This window comes from Battus philenor, unplaced genomic scaffold (assembly GCF_028537555.1).
Source record: "Battus philenor isolate CCGP_79_NKW_IND1 unplaced genomic scaffold, ilBatPhil1.0.hap1 SCAF_8, whole genome shotgun sequence".
In the NCBI taxonomy this organism is placed as follows: domain Eukaryota; kingdom Metazoa; phylum Arthropoda; class Insecta; order Lepidoptera; family Papilionidae; genus Battus; species Battus philenor.
The window spans coordinates 3,256,136-3,280,857 of NW_027181748.1; the positions used below are offsets into that span (position 1 = coordinate 3,256,136).

Consider the following 24,722-nt stretch of genomic DNA (forward strand, 5'->3'; position numbering starts at 1 on the left):
TTTTTTAATTCATTAAATGTTCCTAAATTTATTTTTCATTAAAAGTTTAGAAAAAACAATTTTTTTCTTATTTTTTTTATTATTGAGTTTGTGTTTCAATTTTTAAGACACGCCACCAAAAAGCCGTGATTGTGATATTATCCATTTTGGTTATAAAGGTCGATATGTGATTATAAAGGTTCCTTATGCAAACTGACCAGAGAGGAACCTACAAACTTAGTGGCTTTCATTAATATTACTCTAAAACAAGTCGTTCCTAAGCTGCATTATCACTTAAAAAACTCTTACTAGTTCATGTTGGATATAGAATAAGATTTCTGGTGGCTTGTTTGTGATTTTCTACTGCATCTTACAAATGGTCAAGGAATATTTTGTAAAGAAACTGATAAATTCTAACTAGGCATGCTGAAAGGAAAGGTTTTTCCCTCCACCTATGCTGGGACATACAAAAGATTGTAAAGCGAACACTAAATCAAAAACTTGTACATATCAATGATAACCTACATTACAAAAATGCTATATAAAGTAAAAAGATTTGAACTTTCTGTATAGTGATAAAATGATTGAGATACTAAATTGTTTATTTTACAACTTATTGTATCATGTTGGCAGATAAATATTTGATGTGGATTACTTGAGGTATCCTCTTCCAATCCATCAGTAGAAATACTAATTGTCCAGTAGAATTAAAGTTGTATCAAAGTACAAGGTTTTAAGAGACTATTTCTTGTATAAAAAGTAATAAATAATTCATAACTTTATTGTTATTGGCCTAAGGTAAGAAAATACATTGTAAGAAATGAAAACTTTTTGGACTAAGAATTATAAAAATCTCATCATGCAATTCTAATCTTTTTTAACTGTGTAATGTATTCAAAAGTATTAGATATTATATTATAGAGTCAATCTATTTTGTCCATGACTCTTAAATTTCAAAATAAATATGTACAACTTGGAATTTTTTTTGACCCAACCCTCTGTCATTTTTAAAGATTAAGATAATAAAAATTAAAATTTATTATAAGCAAAACAAATCGATAATCCGATTTTTTAAAACATCTACATATATTTATTGCCACATTGAATCTATACTTTAATATTTCGTTAGTATTTTTAATTTTAACTGTTTCTGTATAAAAGTAATTGGTATTGCAATATTTATGCTTTGTATTCTAAAATTCTTTCTCATTATATTCTGGCAATAACTTCTTCGGTTCCTTCTTAAATGGTTTGATTTGATAAATACAAAAGATGCCATTTTTGTGTATTACAATAATATTAATAAAATACGTTATTGTCTTAAGTAATTTTATTTAAAACAAGAATACATTCTAAATCTAGTAACAATATTTTCAATTATTTCCCAAATCCACCCCTGCAATTTGGGCTGCTCTCCACAATCTGCTCACTTTCTTGCCACTGCTTGGGTGTTTTTGCTACTATAGACAGAGCATGGACTCCATTCTTCAATTCTTCTTTTAAAATATCATTCACTAATCTGTGCCTCTGTAATAAATATAAAGATTATAAATATGAGTATAAAAAAATCTACATTACACAAAAGATTCAAATTTATCTGTAAAAGAATTCAGTTTTATAATAAAAGTAAATCTATGCTTGATTGTGCAAATGATATCAATTTTTAACAACTTTGTTGTATTTATTAATATTTCTTTGAACCCAAATATGATTTTAGTTGCAGTAAAATATGAATGAGATTTGTAGATAAATAAACATAACCAACATAGGCTAGTGTATTGGCAAGATGGATTGGTTGTGACCAGACCACAGCATGTAGAACAGATAGTTGCTAAGGCCTGAAGGTTATGGAGTGGTGATCATGATGATCACATCCGGCAATTGCAGTCTAGAATGTCCACTCATAATGTGGACAAATTGTTTTGTTAATGTCACTGAAAGATGGATGGAACCAGCCTTCTTCCAACTGTTCTTAATGAAAATCTATGGGGTAGGCCAAAGACCAGCAGTGGACTTAAAGCTGAAATAATCCGACAGAATACATCTGAATACGGATTTGCCAGTTATATGCACATATTTAATACATACAGACCTGTCTTACTGCTGAAACAATAAAGATGGTCTTGATACAATGATCTATATATAAGAGATTTCCACCTATGTACTAATATCACAATATCTCTGGAATCTTAACATATAGAGATTGAAATTTGCCAAGTAGAGGTCAGCTAAGAATGGATTCATTAAAATTGAATGGTAGATGTGTGTTAAATATGAAATTAGATTTTTATCACCATGTAAAATATTACCTAGAATGGAATTATGAAATCCACAGTCTAGACCGCACCAAGCTGGCAGGCAACAGCTAGTAAAATATAATTTAGATGTAAACAAGATTGTGAATATTATTTCTATAATGAATGTTATGTGCAAACTTGACAAATACATTTTTGACTAAAACCCTTAATGTTTCACATACCTTGATCAAAGTAAGCCCATCAAATTTATCAGAGACGACAACCACTTTGAAATGTGTCTCTGCCCCTTCAGGCACATTGTGCATATAGGATTCATTTATAACATCCAAATGGCTCGCTTCCAGAGCTGTCTGCAGTTTTGTTGTAATCGACTTTGTTATGAGTCCTGTTGTGGCGCTCATGTTAGTAATGTTTACTATACCTTAAATCCAAACACCACTTTGAAATCCTTATCAAATGTTAATAAAGTAAATCACAGCACACATTAGCAATGTAGAGGGATAGAAGGTATAAAAAGCTAATCCAAGTAATATATGGCTTCTGTGTGAATTAGCCGCATTATAGAAATCTATCAATGACAGCTTGTGTATATCCAAGTGTCCCATAGATCAATGTCAAGCAGAAATCTGGTAATAGGACAGGTTTTGGCAATCACTTTTTGTCAAACAATTTACTAAAAATTTAGACTTTAAAAGAAAATGACATAACATAGCATTTTTTAAAATACATATTCAGACCTTAGCCACTACTTTTCCAGTCAACTTTAACTTACTTTACATAATTTATGGGACAGTTGTGTATATAAATATATTTATACATGGCATTCTTAATTTAAAAAGAAACTTGTGCTCAACTATGGTATATTATATAATGTTTTGAGAAAAAATGCTGTTACACATTATTAATGATTAAGGAATGTAAATCTACAAAAGTCTATGCATTAGAGTATAAAGTAGTTTTACTTCATATTGGTTATTAATCTAGACTTGTGAGCCAATCTTTAATTGAGACAAGTCTTCTCTTAGATTGTACTGGCTATGATCAACAAGGGTTATATAGGATATAATATTTTTGGGTCCTAAAATATGATGATGTTCAAGTCAATGGCAGTGTTATACAAATGAATAAAATACAATACCAAATATGTATGCTGCTGGTTAGTTCGTTTCTTAAAACAAATCAAGTGATGGTTACTTCAGCCAGTTACATATTTGTTTTCTTTTTATAAAGCATTAATGAATAGGCAAAATAAAATGAGATCTTACCTAAAGGTAAAGTATTATTTACCAGACGCCGCAGTACAATCATATATTACTGGTATATGTCTAATTAAATTAGAATTGAAATTAGATGTTTACAAGAAGCGGTACTCTGCTAAATAGTGTGTGATTATAAGTTTTTGTTGTAAATAAAAATGTTAGGGTAATGCACAAAAATAAATTACACAACACTATCAAAACATAAAGTTTTGTCACCGTATCTATATTATTGTAACTAATCTAATATCAGCTGTTTGAAGAACGAAGTGGTTGTCAGTGTCAGATTGACAGTTAAGATATTAAAATCAAATTCAACTATTTGACACTAGCAGAATATTTTGTTGCAGAAGAAAAAGGTTGTTATTAGTAAATAAGAAATAGTATTGAGTTTTCAATGGTACCTAATAGGTTTTATAAAATTAAAGTTTGTTCGAAAAGTATTAGTAGCCAAATGTAATAAATTAAAATATACATTAGAATTTTGTAAGAATTACAAGCGAAAATATTTCTTGATTTTTCAGTATACAGGGTTTCAGTAAATTAAATTTTGGTAAAATGCACATACTTAGTTTATTTAGTCGGATAATGGAACTAAAGAAAATTAATATAATTATTCGAATTTGTTACAATAACTAAGTTAAAAAACAGAGTTAATTTTTTTGTTGTATTTTCAGATATGCCATTTTTTAAATTACATAATTAATTTTTAAAGTTACCCTTACATATCTTATTATACTTGATTTAGAATTATAGTTGGGAACTTGTATTAAACAAGCATATATTAGACCATGCTAACGCTTACTTCATAAACTTTATTAATAAAAAGAAAGGCATTAAATTATGTGCATGACATTCTATATGATTTGCGACTACAGAGCGTTGTATGCTACCCAATGCTTTTTTTTTTTTTAATTTTAATTTTACTGAAAAAGTACTAGCTGATTTTAAATTCCGTTTATTATAAAGCTGCAGTGGGGCTCAGTTCTGACGCGTCACTCATGATGTCGATGGGTGTACATGATGTTACTGTTAACTGGGTATGACAGTGTTCGCCTTTGTCATGTTTGGACGGTATTTTTCAAAGGATTTTTTCGTTTCCATTCTACACGCAATTCGCTTGGTAGGTACAGACATTTTAAACCAAAAAAAAGGTTTTTTGCCTGATTTTTTTTTATCTGAATAGCTTCGTTATGTATTTTGATCTGTGGAAATTTGTTTAGGTTTTTTTTAGCGGCAACATATCTGTACTTTATTATTTATTAATTTAGACTTTGAAAGGTCTTTCTCTTACACACATTAGTGTCAATTGTAGTGGCAAACCCTTAAAAATTAATTAAAGAAATCAAGTAGTTTTAAAATTATTGCCAGACAGAAAAGTAAATTACTTTTTGTGATCCGTTTTGTTCTTTTTATTACTGTCATTACAATTTTTTACTTATGTAATTTTTTTTTACATTCATGCTATCGTAAGTAGCTTTTAAATAAACGTCAGACAATAAATCACGTTACAATAATTTAATTTTGAAAAAAAATAACACTTTTCAAAATATGTATATAACATTATTACTACAATTAAATTTAACCGACCTTGTTGTCAAAATATTTTTTTTATTTACGTTTCTTGTTAATTTTGTATGATTTTAGTTTGATGTTATTTATACAACATCTGTATATAGTATGCTCTTTTAAGAACTGTGATTAAGTGATGCCCTATGGTAGGTAATGCCAAACAATTGTTTTTACTATAATAGCATACATTGCAAATCAACACCAAGACACAATTTAGACATCTACAGGTCTAAATAATCTTTAAAAATTAAGTAATTTCTACTATTAACCATATTAAAAATATCAAATTTATCCGAATTGCCATCATAAATATTAACTAAAAATAAAAACAATGCTGTAGTATTACAAACAGAACCGCAATATTAGTCTTAACGTATACCGTGTTCTCTTAATGAGTCCATTTCTATCGAGTTTGCTATTATACAAACTGTTATTATGTTCTGGTGCAGTTTTAATTACAATATGATATTAATATGGAACAATGAACAGTTAAGTTGTTATGTTATGTTCATTGTACGTCGTTATCCTCAGTTATTTGAAATGAATTTTTGTACCTAGTAATACGTTCGTTTAAAATTTTTTAGGTTATAATATTTTTAAAATGCTATTCATACGAAATAAATATAAAGTTTAAAGCAATATAAATGTTTAAGAATATAAATAATATCATAATATATATTCTCATCTGAATACCTAGACTGAACTTTACCAATAAGTATAAATATAATAATACAGAGTATGAGTTGTGAGCTAAGAAAAATAGACGGTAAAAAAAACGCGAACAATCACTTACTTTCTGGTCCGATCAAGTTATATCAATAGCCGGATTCCATATTACTATTTAACAAAGGAAAAGAGAGGATAGGAGGTCATGAAAAAAACTTGTCCTCCTCTGATGCGTTTCATCACGGACACTATCTTTTGTAATGGAGAAACGATTGTGAAGAAGAACACTAGAACAGAACTACTGGGCCGCAGAATAGCTAGTTAGCTCTACCAGTATTTTTTTGTCACTTCTTTTTTGAAGGCATATTAACTGTCGAAAATTGTAAATCCATCATTTTTTGCACGCCTACTCATCTTATTTTCTTTCACTGTGCTTTAAGGAAAAATAGCAAAGTAAATTATTATTTGTTTTAAAATATAAAGTTTTTAGAAATAAAATTATAGGTTATCATTTAGTCCAAAAATTTATTCTCCAATTTTTTTTGTCTTGCATTTTTTCGATATTTTTAAAATTGTCTTTGCCAAGTATGCTCTCACTCACGTTCCACGCTACAAAATCCCTGTGTGGATCTAACTGTAACACAACTTATGGAAGAGTGTGACAACGTGATGTAAATGCCCTTCACCTTAGCCCTTGTTTATCCATTGTTTTGGGCTAAAATAAGGTGTATTTTGGAGCAAATGTTGTGATATGTAAGCTGATTTTAATTGTGTACAGAAATGTAGGTTAAGATCGCGGGAAGTCGCTGATGCGGGCAGCACATGACCGATTATAGTTAAGATTTTCGGGGAGGCTTAAATCTTGAACGTCTTTCGGTTGAATTGGAATGATGATGACGAAACTTTGAGAATTATACGGTTTGGTATTAATCTTTTATTTCTATAAATCACACGGATTCTAACTCTTTCTTGCGCTGCAAGCATCCAACGACTTTGTGTGATCTTGACTATGTCGTCCATCCATCTGAAGACCTATCTGCGCAGCGTCCATCGGCTTGTGGCCGCCGCACCTTTACACAAGGGATGTGCCTAGCTCACTGCCACTTTAGACAAGAAATTCTTGCAGTTACGTCCGTGACCTTGGTTCATCTGCAGATCTCTACATATCTGATTCGCAGCACTCTGTGTTTGGCACTAATCGGTGTAACATAACTCCTGAAGCTGCCCCGTGGAGGGGTGAAACACGTGTTGTGTGAATTAACGGTGGCAGTTGTGTAATTCGCATTGTTTGCCGCATACGAATTTATCAGCGGGCTGGCGGGCGGTGCACTTTGCGCGACTTCCACTGCATGTGCGGAAGTGGCTAAATATTGGTACTTTTCTTACATATCTGATTCGATCTCGCAGCGTTCGAAGCAAGCGTTCCAGCAAGTTCCAAGCCGAATAGTTAGTAATGATATAATTTAATATATCAACCCAATTTGTTTCTTATTGATGTTATCCCCTTCATATGTGATGTGGTAATACTATTATAACTCCATTTCGAATTTCACTTGAAACGAATACAAAAAAAGAACTCGATTTTTTCCCGCAGTCCTGACGCAATAACAATCTTTCCCGCCATTTTTATCGAGTTTGATGGATTGATATTCTATAGCAATGTGAGAGGATGTTGTTTTCCGCTTTTGTTTAGTCTTTGTGATACGTTGGGATTACATTTTGATTATTAACTGTAAAAGTTTATTTCTGTTTAGAAAACAGTTACTATAAACATAGACAAATTATAAACATGACGGACAAATACATCAGTGTTTTAAGTTAGGTTTACCGACTTCACTAACATAACTAATTATGTCGCTGCCACTTGAATCTTCTTGAATAATACATTATTAGCCGCTTCCTAACCTTTGAGTCCTTTCTTAACGTCACGCAGACGTAACATCTACTTTGCCGAGTGCAGTTGGACATGGTGCTGCTGATGAAAATGCATAACACTAAACTCAAGACATCACTTGCTGCGTCCTTCTTAAGACAGGGCGGTCAGGGTCGGCCAGCTTCTGACCGCCAAGTCGTCTTCGTTTCGCAACACTAGCACTACACTATAGTTACAACACTATACACCTACGCGGATGAAGTCCATCTTAGCGCAAACCTCATACTTGTAACTGAGATGGGATCTCCCGGCTGATAATTATTAGCTCGCGGTACTCCTATTTACGCGCTCAATTTCAAGCTGCACATAGCCAAAATGGCTGGCAGTTAAAAGCAGCTAACTTCAAACATACAACAAACTACTACTACTCAAAAATATCATACCATATTCAACGGACCTGTAGTTTATTTACTAAAACACTGTTTTATTTCAGTTAGGATATAGAACCTGAAAAAGTTCTCTACTCTTAAAAGATCTATATATATGTATCTCTCAATTACGAATAGATGCTATTTGAACATTTTGTTTTGTGGATACAATTTGCAAGGTGTTTGCGTCTAATGGACCGCAGTTGTGTTACTAGAGGGAGATAAATACGTTGAGCTACGTGTTTACATAGCTTTTATCCCTATCTCGCCTCGCCTTCGGCCTCGCTCCGCCGATATGTTAAGCTTAGATTATAGCGCGTTTATTTACGGAAATACAAGTTTAAACTAATCTAGAAACTTATTTTTGTTTTACTTTATATATTTATCCTGGAAGCATTTCTTATTTTCCTTTCTGAAAACTAATAATACGTATGGAAATACAAAGCCCAGTTTATTTATCAGTTCTTCTTCATCAAATTCAAGATACGAAGGATGATGATGACCTGTCTTAGTCTGCCCGTATCCCGTGTCTTCTTGCGACTTTAACTATCGTAGTTTCTCCTTATGGGGGCCTACCGACGCCGCGTCTACCAGCTTGTGCTCGCCACTCGAAAACATTGTTTCTCAACGGCTATCGGTTGCACGTACGATGTGCCAAGCTGACTGCCACCTCAGATAAGCAATTTTTCGAGCTTCGTCGTTGATCTTGGTTGCTCTCGGGTGATTTTAAGTCTTCTTATGAAGCTTATCGTAACTGACCACGTTTCGGATCGGTATGCCATCACCGGCAATATACGTTGATCAAAGACATGCGTCTTCAAATATTGTGGTATTTTGGACGAGAAGAGGTTTCCGATCTTCACAAATGATGTCGACCCGAGTTGGATTCTGCGAGTGATCTCTTTCTTTTATTTATTTTGAATAGATGACAAAGAATATATGTTAGTAAACATATATGACATAGGTAAGTTCAACTTCGAGAATCGGGTAAATGGCAACCTTCGTGAAACTAAGAAATAACTTCTCGTCCAATATCTCTTAGTAGGCCCAGGGATATTCAAAAAACTATTTTAAAAATAGAATGCGGCCTTTTTTTTACTTGGTAGTCCCTGCATCACGCGTTCTGCTGTCAACATTAAAAATGAAACAAAGGGCACAGGTCATACAAACGTCCGTCCACTAAATTGGATACGTTGCGTTCGCTTTCTTTGTTTACGTACAATTTAAATATAAACAATGTTTAGTTGGTTTTACTTTAACTTTATAAAATTTTAATTTATTTACGCTGTTGATTTGTTATTGATGTAAAAGCTTTGGAGGGGTAAATATATAGCTCATTTACCGTCAATCATTAATGTAGCTTCCTATCCAAAAATTAATATTAGTAAATTAGGTATTAAGAAAATACGATTACTAAATATAAAAATGAATTGTTGTTTTCTATATTTGTTTCTTCAGACTGGACTGCCAAAAGTTATTGGTCCGTCGCATTTTAGAAAGGTAAGAGAATGTAACATAAGTTCGAGTTATCACTTCACAGAGTGATCGAAAATATGTAGAGAACATAAGTAAATAACATTACAATAAATAAGTTAATGTCTGTACAGTAATTATGCAAGGGTTATGTAACTAGCGACTTGATTCTGGTTTTCACACATTTTCTTAATGAGGTTTTTGCTAATTAGGCGAATCATCCTAAATGTTACGGTAGTGTGGGAAAAAGCAAATTTCGAATTTTTCAAAATCGATTTTAAGTTTCAAATTTACGAATGTCTGCTCTTCGCATGGTTTATTACTTCGAAGTTAACTTTCGGTTAATATCGTTTACTCATGGTGAATGGTTATACATGGAAGAGCTTTAAAGGCTTGAATATAAAGTTTAAAAATCTTCAAAGCTTATACACCAATTTCCAATCAACCTATGGGCCTATGGGAGAAGAGCGTGCCGCGGCTTTTCCGCCGTCTTATGCTGAATAGGTTCGCTTGGATAAATATAAACTAAAACAAACGAAGAGACATACACACGGTCACCAATCCCTGCATGTGTGCTTTTGCGTGTGTGCGTGGAAGAAATGTATACCTTAATTCCTCATTAAAAAAATAGTGTATATATATTATTTTACTTCATTTTAACTTAGGAATACGTCAAGTAAATAATGTATGTTAATACAAAGTCTGCAGGGACAGACAGTTATCAATAATTAATTATAACATGTTGTAATCCGAGTTTGAAAAACGCTTTTTCCAATTATCATTACGTTATTTAAGATTCTGATTTTTGGATACATACAATATATTAAGCAAATATGATAAACATTTCTAAAGTTTTATACCTTTAGCCAATCACCCTGTGTAAGAGTGTATAAAAAAAGATATGTGCACTCTCGATAAAAAAAGCCATTATTCGTTTTATTACTTTGAATCAGAAAGGATTTCTATGTCGACGACGTTGCTTAGAAAAGCTAGTCTATTGGTAGAAAAACAGATGAGGTTTTATTCTCTCATTGGACAATGTTTCGAGCTTTCACGCCGTGCGTTGCATTCTTAAAGCCACATTAGAAAAGTTAATGGCAAAGAGAAAATGTACGTAGCATTTTATAAAGCAGTGCACCATTTTATAATTAGCATAAGGAAAGTAATGCGTCGTGGAAAATGTTATATTTAATTATTAATAAGAGAAAACATGTGTAGGGTTGAGTTCATTAGAAAATTTGTTAGTCTGATATGTAATGGTGTTACCATACTCATTTATTAATCGAATTTTTTTTATGACGTTGGATGCATGTCGCTTCCAATCTGTCCTATTGGAAATCTTTGTTCAGCTGTGGACAACCTACGGCTGAAATGATGAGGAAACAAATTTTGAAGTCGCCTTATGGTTAAAAATTAAAGTATTAAAGGAATCTTTGCAAGTCTTGTTGGTTCGTATAAATAAATCATCGACATAGAAAAAGTTATAGCTCGAACCGTCTGAGTTATATTGGAAGTGTATTGCAATATCTTACGTCACATTAGTCTTGTTGTGAGAGTTGACATCGAATTATCTAAGAACATTATTGAGGTTTTTTCTCTGCCGTATAGAAACTTTAAATGAATTTTATTAAATATAATTTTCCTTTTTTTTCGCAGTACAATATCACATCTAAATTTTTTTAAAGGTTTTCTTGCACAATTAGTGAGACGACTAAAGAGTGGCCTGTGGGATTAACACTAAATGCGTTCATTTTTGGAATTAAGCTTCTCTTGAAATTAGAGTGTCAGCAAACCGTTAAATGTTTAAAGAAAAGGTTGAAGATCTAATGGCAGAAGAGTAGACTTAACTTCCCACTATACGTACAGTATATTTTCAGACTCAGACTATATGTACAGTATATTTTATGTTACATGTATAATTAACTGGTCGTTGTGACAACTTTTGGAGAGCATATGACTTGCATTGGGCAACATAATAAAGATGATTTTTTATTAATGCATTGATTGAATTATTCTACGTAAGTATGAATTTTTAGAAATATTGAACTTTAGGAGTAGGAAAGTTCTTTATTCTCAATTAAATAAACGATTGTTGTATGAAGTAATTTATTGACAGGTCCGTACGTAATACTTGTGTTATATATTGTTTAGATGTTTTAGCTGTTAGACAGGAGGCTTTTACAGCTTCATCGGAACTGAGTTCACGGAACAGAAAATTCCCTGAAATTGTAGATTATAAATAGAGTATTTACCATGTATATACTTAACATGTTTTGCATTATTTTAACTCACATTTCCACACCTACTCACTTGCTATCTCTGCACCACTCTTGGCTGGAGTGTCTATAAGGCATCCCTCGAGGGTCTGAGTTTACGCATATATAATAAAGTTCCATAAGAATTCTAAGACGTTCCTTTTTCAGTTTGAAATCTAAAATTAAAAGTGTAAAAATATAAATTGAAAGTTATAATTATGAGTATACCATTTAAAACTTTTAAATAGTATCAAAATGTGTGAAACTTGGTTTCTTAACTCATTTGCAGGATGAAGAGCAACTGTTGAGTTTTTGGCTATCTCTTCCTAGCGGATCGATATTCCGAATTATCTTACTACTTATAAAGTTAAAATAATTGACGATTTTCACCCATCACCCTTTGTATAGCCTTATTATTATTTATTACATTTACACACCTGTTTAACATCAGCCTACTGTCCCTGCACTACTCTAGATTGACTAGTAGAGAATGTCTATAAGGCATTAAATCCTTCATCAACGTATTAAACGAGTGAATAAATAAATAATAAATTAATACCAATGGGCACACAGCAATTATCGATGACAATATAAAAAGTAGTCGAGTGTAAGCACTGCTTAATGGTACATAGCGGATCTTATGCGACGTATATAAGGGGAAAGTTAAATAAGCGCGTCTCTCTGTCCGCGCGTTAGTTCAGCTGCGTCTCACTGGAATTATGTCAAGTCTAATATATCTTGCACTTTTTTATTTACTGTGTAACAAATTGCCATTGTAACATCTCTCTCCTTTGTTTTGCGGGAGTAGAAATATTTTATGTCTAATTACAGGTCATTTGAATATTCTAGATACTATTTTGTATAAATGGTCACGTGCCAAGGCTTTGTAGAGTTTATTTTGTACGGTTTTAGTTGAAAGTTTATTTATAATGACTTCAATTGTAATTATATAATAAATATATGTGTGAGTAATCATTTATTTAACTGTTGAATCCAATTGTGCTGGGGAGCGTTCGAGAAACTACGAAACATCTTTTCGTCTAATATCCCTCAGTGATGAAAGTCTATAATCAACTTATGTTCCAAGTGGTGACATATGGTGTAGAAATGTATGTGGTCTCTCTTCGTCAAGCTTAAAGAATTTCAATGAGCTATATTGAGGGCTTGGTATTGTTTTTCGAATTAGGAATGATGAGGTTCATATAAGAACAATAATAACCAATAAAACAATAAAAACCCAGCGGATCGGCAAGCTGAAGAAGCAGAAGGTAGACTACACAAAGCTCAGAGTTACTAGTTGAAAAATTAAAAAAAAAATTTAAAAGTTCATGAAGCATTAATTTAAAAAAAAACATCATTCAGTGATAATAGATGAGATATTAGCTTTAAATACATATAAATTACATTAAATAAATAAAGTAGCTTGTATATATATATATATTTTGTACACGTTAACTACCCATTATTTATACAGCTACCTTTTCTACACTATGGTTGTCTATAAGAGATTTTGATAGCCTTGTGTGATAAGACCGCCCATTGTACTTTTTGTATATTACTATGACACTATTTAAATGTATCCGAGCGTGTACAATTAAGAATAATAAATAAAATAATAAGGAATCTCATGAAAGTGTACTAAAACAAATTGTCTGTGTTTGTTGTGGAATCTCCACAGATCAGAAGGCGTTTGAAACCTTTGTAGTATTATTTTAAATTAAAAGATCATTACAGAGAAGGCGAATTTGATATTCGTTTTTTTTTCGGTCTCATTTTGTACTGTTTTCTTAACGTATGCAAATGATCACAATAAATTATTCAAATTGGAATATGTCTGAATAAATAAATTATCATCATCAGCATTTCAGCAGTTCACTGCACATATGCTTCCTCATAAATTTCCATTAAGACCGGACGGTAGCGGCCTGCATCTAGCGTCTTCTAATAGGTCTTATTAGAAATATTTTGGGGAGGACTACGTCAAACAGTGGACACCCTGCGAAAGAAATCATAATAATGATGACTTGGTTTTTTAAAAGAGGCAGTCGATTCGGTTGAGTAGTGGTAAAGGAGTGAGACTTATGACCGCAGATGCGGGTTCGATTTCCGGGATACAATCTTGTTTAATTCACACTTTGTGCATTGTTCATCTAAGGTTGTTCCTGCTCATAAACATGTTTCCAGAGGACGAGTCCTCTATGATGGCGTCCTCTACGAACCATAATACCACACTCCGATCGCCAACCCGCCTGCCAAGCGTGGCGATTAGAGCATATCCCCCATATATATCTTTGGAGACGGCTTGTGCTTAGCAGTTAGCGTCTTTGGGCTGAAACAATGAATCGTTTCGGTCGTTATTCCTACAATTCAATTCTATCAACTTTTATATCAATTCAATAAAAACAGACCATATATCGTCGTCCCGATCCTAAATCCGAAATAACTTCTCCATTCCTTTTATTTTTTCCGGTTTGATAGATTGTCGGACACCCAAACGGACTTTGTTTTCCCATTTTGTCCTCTAACGTTTTTACACGACGGACATTCACGGTTTGATTGCTATAATAATAGTTTCAAGTTTTTTTCAAAGAAAAAACTACTTTATTTATTATACTAACAAGCTGTGCCCGCGACTTCGTCCGCGAGGAATTTTAAGAAAAAAAAATTTTTTTTTAAGAATTTTCTAAAATAATAGTAGGCTAAGTTACTCTTTATTAAATCAGTTACCTGCCAGTATCAGTCTCGTCAAGATCGGTCAATACGTAACCAATACGAAACCAACAGACAGACAGATAATTTAAATTAAAAAATATATATATATATATATGTGTGTGTGTGTAAATTTGGTTTTAACCGGAAAAAAAATTTCGAGCCTATTTTATATTCATATTAAGAATCCTTTATTTTTCAATGAGAACTGTAAATGGCCTGTACGGAAAGTGCAGCGGGGGTCGTATATGCCCCACATGACAGGGGATGTGTTTTCGGAAAAAATACAAGTACACGCGCTCGTATATATATATATTGCTATTTATAGAATATATATTAATATAGATGTAGTATAAGTTGTTTTTTTTAAATATTACATACAGACACTCAAATTTTGTTTATTTATGTAGATAATTGCAATAAATCTTTTGGAGCTCCTATAAAATATGAAGAATGGTTTATTGTCGCACTAAATTATTTAACTTGTAAAAAATTATTTCCGAAGTTAAGAAATTAATTACGTCTTATACAAGTTTATATAAATTTGTAAAAGCTTTAGAAGCGTGAATTTATAGCTGATTTGCCAATTAATATTTGGTGCACCGTGTCAAAAACATATAGTAATGATAATATAGTAACTTTGTGCTACCGGAAATTATTAATTAGTTGCATTCAAATAAAAAAATTAAATCCACCAGGTTCAGGGGCTAAAGAGTAAGGTGGTCATCGTTGTCCGTCGACCAACAGACACCCTCGGGGTTTATAACAGTGTCTATCATGCGGGGGTAGCGATATCACGTCACACACGTGCGTGTATAACACGGACGAGACTCAAGATGCGATCGCAAGATTCATCGATGTGGCCAATACGGTAACCGTCGCACAAATACTGGCGTACAACCTGATGATGGCAATTTAAGTAAGGATGAGGAAGTGGTCATACGAAACTTAATACTGAAAACTGGAAATTGTTAGGACATCATTAAGATAGATTAAGAAACTTACTTTTTTTTACTTAACCACTGTGTCATGAAAAAACGTGGGTAAAAAATGAAAATAATAATTGAAAATGTGAAACAAAAGCTAGCACGCTAATGTCTGTGGAACATCGATAACCTAATAAAAAAGCCATTAAAAGGATAGCTCTTTTAGCACAGGTTTTGCCAAAAAAAAATAAGGCCCTGTTTTTGAAAACTTCTCTTTTCCCCATCATTTTTCGGACTTGATTTCACTAAGCCTTTTCAGTATAATCGTATATGTTTTTCTTGTCCATCAAAATATGCGGCATTCTGTCACATCGTTCGTTTTTCATCCTTCGGCACCTTTTTACGCAATATAACAATCTTCTTTGCATATTTTCTTACAATTCTCATTTGATCTTTCTTTAAAAGCAGGCAATTTAAGTAAGGATGTGGAATTGGCCGCACGAAACGTAAGTTTAATAACTGGGCATTGTTATGGCGTCATTAAAATAGACAAAGTAACTTAGTAAATATTCTAATATGCAAAAACGTGAGAAAAAAGAATTTTGAAATATTAAACGCAAATGTAGAAATAAAGGCACGGACGCTTATAATAAACAAAAAAATATATAAAATACTTCTTCTTCTTCCTTCCCTTTTCCCTTTATTTGGGTTCGGGTCTCCTTATCAATTTGCGCCAGGCCACTAGATCCTGGGTTGTCTCTGCATCAAGTTGAAGGGTTTCCAGTTCCTTTCTGATATTAGACTACCACGTAGTTTTTGGACGCCCTCTCCCTCTTGGGAATTCTGGGAGGCTTATGGCAGTTTTTACCACGTGGTCATCTGGTTTTCGTTGAATGTGGCCATACCATCGCAATCTAATTTCCTGTAATTTGCTGGGGAAAATACTTAATGTTTTATATTTCATAGTGATGACTTTATACCAGGTGATAAGAAATTGATGTGGTTTCAAAGGTGACAAATGATATATACATCCACCCCTTTAAAGCAATAACACTGATAACCAATCATCCTGTATAAGAAGTAACGTTATTTAACATGAGCACTGCGACAAAGAATGAATTCTAGAAACTACTTTCAAGTAATTTAACCGGGAGCTCGGTCTTTATAAATAACGCAGCGTAGACGTATTTATTTCCTGCTCGTAATGTAACCGCGTTATGTTTAACATATAAAAACGAGCAATGGACGCTGTTTACAGAAGAAATGTGGCCAAGTTTTTTACACGACATTTCAGTGCGGCGTTTTGTTGTAAAGAACCAATGTATAATTGTAATAAGAATGTATATCAGATTTTTTTTTGAAGAAATTGTCAAATGAAATCTGTTTCTGAAATAGGATAGAGCAGAGTTCCCCAAACTTTTTTGTGTCGTAGACCCCTTGCCATTTTATCCGTGTTGGGTAGACCCCCTACTTATCTGATATTGATTTCTTGTAAATTTCTAACTGTAGTGAAGTTTAGTGTTAAAAACTTAAAGTAAAACACATGTTAATTTATACATTTATTAATTGAATTTAAATTTAAACTACTCAAAATAAAATTTTGTATCTGTTATGTAAAATATACGTAACATTAAATAAACATAAAATAAACTATAAATAAAATAACATAAGCAATAAGTCAAAATTTTTAGTGAGAAAGATGAACCTGATGCTTTAATAATAAATTATCAACATTTGGCGTCAATTGTGTAAGGGTTAATCTTAAATCTCCTCGGCTAATGATGTCCAGTCTGTTTCTTTTTTTCGTTAGGAGATTGGTAACAGCGCTGAACCCTCTTTGTACTAGGTATGACGATGGAAAGGAAATTAAAAATTTCCTCGCTATATTCCATAATACGGGATAAGTAACGGGTTTATTGTTTTGGAGCCTATACAATAGATTAAAATATGTACCTAAATCATAAAGAAATTGTGGATAGGAGATTTGACCTTTATTTCCAAGTAATCAAGGTCTACTCAAAGGTCCACTCCTCAATTTTTGTTCAGAGTTTCAAAATTGACAATAAAGTCCCTTTACCCTGATAACGTAACAAGGTAGGTAGGCAGGCCAGTTACAGTCTGTCAAGAAAGTCATGAAAAGAAATAAAGTGTTGCCATATTTAATTTTAGGACAAAAATGTCAGTCAGTTTTACAAAGATAGTGGCGCCTCATAAATTTTCATGACTTTCTTGACTATTTGATCGTCATGTTGTCGAGTGGACTGTGTAAGATTAGCCAGTTTTTTTTATTACTTTCAAGAAAAAGTCGGGTACCTAATAATCTAATTTTATAACAGCTCATAACATTTTAGTTATTTAGTAATGTTTGGCATATTTGGTACGAGTACCTTTATATTGAATCCAAATTTGTACATTTTTTTACAATACTGGCAACACTGACATGTCCGGACGCAACACGCTATGTATGTGTGTGTGTGGTGTGGAGTAGGCGAGCTGGCAACGTTGCATCTTGACGTCTCTCCGCGTGAGAAGTGCAAGTGTGTGAGTTTGGTTTTAAACCGAATGAAACTGATTGATAAATCTTTTCAAAATAACCAATATAGTTAACTAGGTAATAGTTTTTCAACTTATCTAGATAATGTCTACGCTTGGAATAGATAATGTGTTTATATTTAAGAAAAACATAGTCGTCAACACTAAAAGTTTAAAATCGAAAAAAATGGGTTTTTTCGGTTTTAAACGATTTTTTTCGTTTTAAACCGATTGGTTTAATTCGTTTTAAACCGGCCTTACATCTATAGTTGAGATCCACTATCGTGGACCTCCATTTTCATTTCATGGACCTCCAATTTTTTTTTCGCTGACGTAGACCCCTTGCAGGTTGTCATAGACCCCTAGGGGTCGATATAGACCATTTTGGGAATCACTGGGATAGAGTATATTCCCATTAATATCCGTTTTTTTATTATTTAATACATTATGATTGTTGTCGAATAAAAAAGTGACGATAAAACATCAATTTTATTATTTTATTTAAAAACAGTATGAGCAGAGTTATTTTTTTAAAACAATTTATGAGAGCACTCGCCTAACACAACCGAACTTGTCTATGGCAGGTTTAAAATCATTAGGTTTCATCCCTATAGTTCCGACTTGCACCATGCGACTTTATTGTCATAAATATTCTCTATATTTATGGAGAAATTCTTTCACTGTTGTCGCTGTCAGGTTATGGAATAAATTGCCTGATGCAATAAGACGCGCTAAATCGCATTGACTTCTGAAAAGACGACAGAAGAACACTTCTTTGGCCTCTGAAATAGGATATTGAGTAGCATTTGTTCGTATTTATGTAATACCTTTTTCATATAAATGTATATAGTTATATCTAATATATAAAATTCTCATGTCACGGTGTTCGAACTGGAACTCCTCTGAAACGGCTTGACTGATTTTTACCAAATTTAATATGCGTATTCAGTAGGTCTGAGAATCGGCTACTATCTATTTTCTATACCCCTAAGTGATAAAGATTGTTCACACTTAAAAAATTTTTGGTTTTATTTTTTTATGATACAGCATACAAGAATGCATACAACCATAAATTTTCACCCCTCTACGATCAACCCTTATTGTTTATTTGTTAATTATTTTTTTTTTGTAAAACAACGTTTGCGGGAACAGCTAGTGTATATATATACACACATAAACATGTACAAATTGAATTGCCTTTTCCTTCACGTCTCTCATCTTGATCCAAAGGTTGTCTAGTAGAAATCGCTTAGAGCGATAAGGGCGCCTGTTGTACTTCTAAATAAATTGTTTAATTTTTAATTATCATCTATGTTTCTTTTGTTATTTCCTTTTAGATGGATTTTTTAATTTTTTTGGTGTAGTGTAAATAAATAACAGAACAAATGAAATAATAAATAAAAGAAAGACCGAAAGATCCGTGTAAGGGAGGCCCTTTAAGCCTTCAACGTCCCGCAAACGGAGCAAGTCTCATGTTAGTACGACTATGATTGACCTACTAAAACCAGTTATAAGTAGCAACATAAGTTTGAATTTCATCTACAATAACTATCCAAAATATATAGTGACTTTTTTGCTAACTGATACTGCAACGAAAATTGTTAAAAAATGTTAATTCCAATGACTTCAAAATGCTATTTTAAATTTAATGTTAGTTTGTGACAATGAATGACATCATTATGTAATAACATTAACATATTAATGTCTAAATAAATATTAATTGAGTATGCGAAAATACAATCTTTCATCCTCAGTTTTTTTTATTGTAGTTTCAGCCTAAAGCCGCCCACTGCATATGCGTTCTCTAAAAATATCTATGGGAGATAGACACTGCTTCACATCATCAGGAATCTTATTTAATAGCAGAGCCAATTCTATAACATAAGATTGTATCCCGGGAATTGAACCCGAATAATACGATCGCACGTCTATCTTCTACCGCTGTGTTACTACATCTCATGTTGTTTATGTGTATTTGTACATTTGTATGTGTTATTTAATTTCGCTATTAGACAAGTACGCGGTCGATTGTAACACAGTTTATACGAGATACTAGAATCATGTATTAGAAATAAATATTAATTTTAAATAAATATATTTACTTAAGATTAGTAAACTAATTTTTAATCTGTTTAGTAATGAAAAAGTTTAGTGTTATCAACGTATAGTGTTTTTTTTTGCGAGAAATGAAATAAATATTTTTACCGATTTACACAGAGTTTCACGCTGAGTGAATGAATGTGTAAATCCAGAGGGAACAATAGCACTTATGGCATCGCGTTAGACGGTATGGCAACGATAATTGCACAACATAACTTGGAGTTATGCGACCAATTCCAGTTAAATGCGACGACGGTGACCCGGGGTCCTCAGTCGACTAGCGTGAATTGGGACAACTTGCAATGCCATCAATCCTATTAATCGTATATTGTAAAACTATTCCTTGTTTTGTAAATAATTTACATTTTAGAACTACTATTTGTTTTATACAAGGTGTTTACCCAAAAGCTTAAAAGCTTTTACATGTGTTTCCAATCACACTGTATAACGTGATCACTCTGAAATTTATAACACTAATTTATTTTTGTATTAGAATATGAAAAGCTAATAATTTCTACAAAACAAAGTTTGCAAGACACGTAGTAAACAGTAATTAATTTTAATATCTAGTAATCAATGCAATGATAGCTCAGCGGTAGAGGATTGAGATTTGTGATCTTAAGTCGCAGTTTCGATTTCTGAGTATAGTGTTATGTAATAATTTTAAAAGGTAGTTTTATTTTTCTTAAATGGCAATACTACTCGATCCCGTCATTTTTATGTGACAACTTCCGATAAAAGTATTGAGAGTGGTGGGGTTGAAACAGCGTTTTGATTATTGAGTCAGGAGCTCGGTCACTCGTTCGATAACCATTGAAGTGATAAGTTGTCTAGTGGAAACTATGCTAGTTGACCTATAAGAATATTAAAAGTGGAATAAAAGTATTAACTGTAAATTGTGCTGAACTCACACTTTGTGCGTTAATTAAATGGGATTGCTCCTGCTCAAAACAAGTTTCAGAAGGACGGGTAGCAGCGTCCTCTGCGTACCATAAAATCACACTGTGATCGCCAACCCGCCTGCCAAGCGTGGCGATTAGATTAAATCTCATTTTAGATAACTTATTATACTTATTAATTTATATATATATACCTGTATGCATACAGACCCTAAACTGCCGTCTCCTTCATGTCTCTCGTCTCCATCCATCCGAATGTCTGGTAGAGATCGCCTCGAGCCATAAGACCACTTCTTGTACCTCTATAAAATGTTTTTTTTTCTTATTATCTATGTGTAATAAAATAAATATATGATAAAAATTAAATTTAAAAATAACGAACACGTTTTTTTCTAATTTACCGTGTTTTAATTTTCAAATATGTCCCGCTTAGGGCCACGTTCTTTGTGGTAATTAGTAGTTACTTTTTTTTTAATTTTTAAAATACGTCCGACAACACGTCCGTGTAACGCCGCAAAGCTGATTGTATAATGTACACAAAGAAACGCAATTACAGCGCTGCGCCTGTTTGCGTGCCGAGCTGGTTGTAATTGAATGTAATTGGTGCAGCGCACTCGCTCCGGCGCTTGAGCGATGACTGGTAAGTATTTTTAAAAGGAACAACTGAGCGAACCGTTTCCAGTTTAATAGAATTGAAAATAATAAACGTTTACTCAGGGGTAATAAAATAAAATGTAATACTGAGTTCAAAAACGACGACCTGAACCGCTCATTCTTCGTGAAAATAAGAGCCCCGTGTGAACAAGGCTTTGTACTTACGTAAATATCTATTTATCTATTTACAGTCGTGTACTATCTATAATTTGGATCCGAACATAATGGCAATAACTATATCATTGATGACGTCACAATTCAAATCACTGTCAAATTTGAATTCGAACGAACGATTATAATTTAATTTTAAAAATATTGTAACCGTGGTGGCCAGTAGTAATACGAAGCGTTCTCACGTTAATGCTAAATGGGTTTTCATTCCGTTAGGAGGTGAGAAGTTTTGGATAAAGTTCTAAGATTGAGAAGAGCATGTACTTGTGAGTACTCGCTTTATTGGATCTCTTGGCCTTTGGATAACGGACTCTGAGGAGTCTGTATTAGGTTAAGAGGACCAGAATAAAGGTGCCGGTTCTGGCACACAATGTTTTTTATTACACATTTAAGAACAAGACTTATTTAAATTAATAATTCCTATGATTATAGCTTCGCTGCGAGATCGAATGACAAATGATGATGGCTTAGAAAAATCATCACCAACATAGTTCGAAGATTGCTCGTTTGACGTGGTAGTGAGTGGGATACATGGTTGATCACGAAAACTCGCTGGATATGGGCAGTGCAAGATCAGTCATCGTGGCGATCTGTGGAGGTGCATACGTCATGCAGCAGGCGTCTAACAGCTTACATGATGATGACGATGGTGAATGTAAAGGATCAAGAACCTTTTTGGTAAGTTATGGCGCACTATGTGTTGCCATTTGTGTCGGTCTACGGCGATGTGTATTGCTTCGGTTACTTTGGTATCGTGCGCTTTCCGAATCTGATCGTATCAGCGTTGCTGCCACTTGGTCGCCATTGTGACCTTTTTAATAAAATTAATTTAGAAGGGACGAAAACAAAAGTTATTTATTCCAGAGTATCATTAATAATACGACAATTAATATTCATATTCGGATACAACAGGCGTTAAAGTTTGGTTATTCTTATGTATGTTGTGACTGCAGAGCTGGTATGTGGTGATGACTGCATTGCCCGAGTATCGTCCGGTGGGGTCCTGTCGCACCACGTGCATGTACTCATCACCAAGCGTGAACTGCACTTGCGGCGGTGCCGCCCAATCGCAGACCGTGGTCACCGCCCTGTTCACTTCGGACGGGTTGACGCAAAACATCTGGACAAAGATAGATTTAAAGTACTCTGATCATATGTGATCATGGTCAATCTATACTCAACGTTACTGGTCAGTTGATGTATGGTGCAACCTGTCCAAAATTCAATGGTTTCAGAAATAAGAAATAACGTGATGATATTATAGTAAGAAATAAAGTTTTTAAAATTCGAATTGTTAGACATTAAAATTAATCATGTTTACTCTCTGTCTCTGCAGATTTTGTACCGATGTTAGTTATTGGCCTGTCGAGTAAATTATTGTTTTACAATATATGTTTTTTAAAGTGTTTACTTTAGACAATTTTTTTTGGAAATAAGTGATATAACTAATAAAGTTTTATTCTGACATTCACCTCTTTAAATCTGTTACAGCTATAATCAATTACCTACAGTCTACCTACAACAGTTAGTTTTTAATATATTTAAATAAAATTTAAACCCAAAAATAATTGCAATTACTTGTTGATACGCCTCTCTCTGTCCCGGTATGATGTAAACCACAGGGTAGTCCATTTTAAAGCGGGAAATGTAGTCCGTGTCTGGAATAAAAATAAGATTTCTCTCTAAAAAAAATTGTAGGTTGGAACGCTCATATTTATAAATATATGTATGCCATCGGTAAACGCAACAGTGTTTTGTACACACCTGTGTCAATTGTGTTCTGGACATGTAACACAGAACACAGTTGACACTGGTCTACACAAAACTTGATCACTCGTCACCATCATGACGCCCATTGCAATGCATGGGCACTCAAAAATCGTCACGATGTAGTGCCTTTCCGAGGCTTCGATTATATTGGTGGCCCACCAGGTTGAAGGCTTTGCCATGTCGCGTCTAATGGTTTTAAAATTTTTCTGCTATATCACCCTTCGATTGCACAGACGAGAAATTCGAGCTACCTCGGTGATAGGTTTTTCTATGTATCTCTTCATTTCAGATTTTGTTTCGCAGTTAAGCTCTTTAGATACCCTTCTCCATTGCTCTTTAGATACCCTTCTCCATTGCTCTTTAGTGACCCTCAGTCTTCTTATAAGGTGCATCGTAAACGATCACGCCTCAAAAACATAAATCAATAAACACGAAGTAACGTAATTTATAAAGATATTTAAATTACTTTATCGCAGTATTAAAACACTTGTTACATACCTTTTGTTACTTGAGTGCAATGAGGTGGTGAAGCTTTCTTCGATTTTCCTTCTAAACTTACAGCTAAACTTAAAATTAAAACAATTACTTTTAAATTATACATAACGGTATAATTATTTGAGGATACTATAATATAGAAACAAATAATTGTACTGAATTTATTTTGTTGCTGATAAGTTTATTAAGCCCGCGTTATCGGTACGTTGTAAACACTTGACCAATGTTTGTTCTAACGGGTATGTGTTTACACTGATTACATGAATTGTTTCATGTATAACAGGAAAATAAACTAGCATTAATATTTAAGATAACTAAATATTTAAAGCAATATTATTTAATGATGAAATTTAAAAACAGAACACATGAACCTTCATTATTTGGTTTCATATATATAACAGGAAAATAAACTCGGCATGTTATTGTTTTTAATAAAACATTAAAAATTTAACGTATTATTATTTTTCATCTAAATTTAAAAACTGTACACATCAACTTTTAATAATTGATGACATCTATGATAGAAAAAAATGATAGTTTTATTAATGCACGTGTATGAATATTTAGATATTATTTTTTTCTGACGTTTTAAATCCCTTTCAATTTAAGGGAAGGGGCCTTTATTCTGAGACTAATACCTGTGTTCATAAACAATATTTCAGAGACGTCCGAAAACTTACCGGCTTCGTTTGAAACAAAGTCGACT

General features: G+C 33.1%; 2 protein-coding genes across 2 annotated transcripts; both read right to left on the bottom strand.

Annotated features, from left to right (window-relative positions):
- Positions 1-1,270: 1,270 nt before the first annotated feature.
- On the bottom strand, positions 1,271-3,761 carry LOC137931742 (bolA-like protein DDB_G0274169). The gene is made up of 3 exons (XM_068775236.1): positions 3,503-3,761; positions 2,459-2,658; positions 1,271-1,506 (listed from the first exon to the last, which is right to left on the bottom strand). The coding sequence occupies exons 1-3, from the start codon at positions 3,543-3,545 to the stop codon at positions 1,357-1,359; spliced, it is 393 nt and encodes a 130-aa protein (XP_068631337.1). The 5' UTR covers positions 3,546-3,761; the 3' UTR covers positions 1,271-1,356.
- An 18,822-nt stretch (positions 3,762-22,583) lies between these two features.
- LOC137931761 (uncharacterized) lies at positions 22,584-24,240 on the bottom strand. The gene is made up of 3 exons (XM_068775259.1): positions 24,020-24,240; positions 23,330-23,409; positions 22,584-22,871 (listed from the first exon to the last, which is right to left on the bottom strand). The coding sequence occupies exons 1-3, from the start codon at positions 24,120-24,122 to the stop codon at positions 22,638-22,640; spliced, it is 417 nt and encodes a 138-aa protein (XP_068631360.1). The 5' UTR covers positions 24,123-24,240; the 3' UTR covers positions 22,584-22,637.
- Between the last annotated feature and the right edge of the window lie 482 nt (positions 24,241-24,722).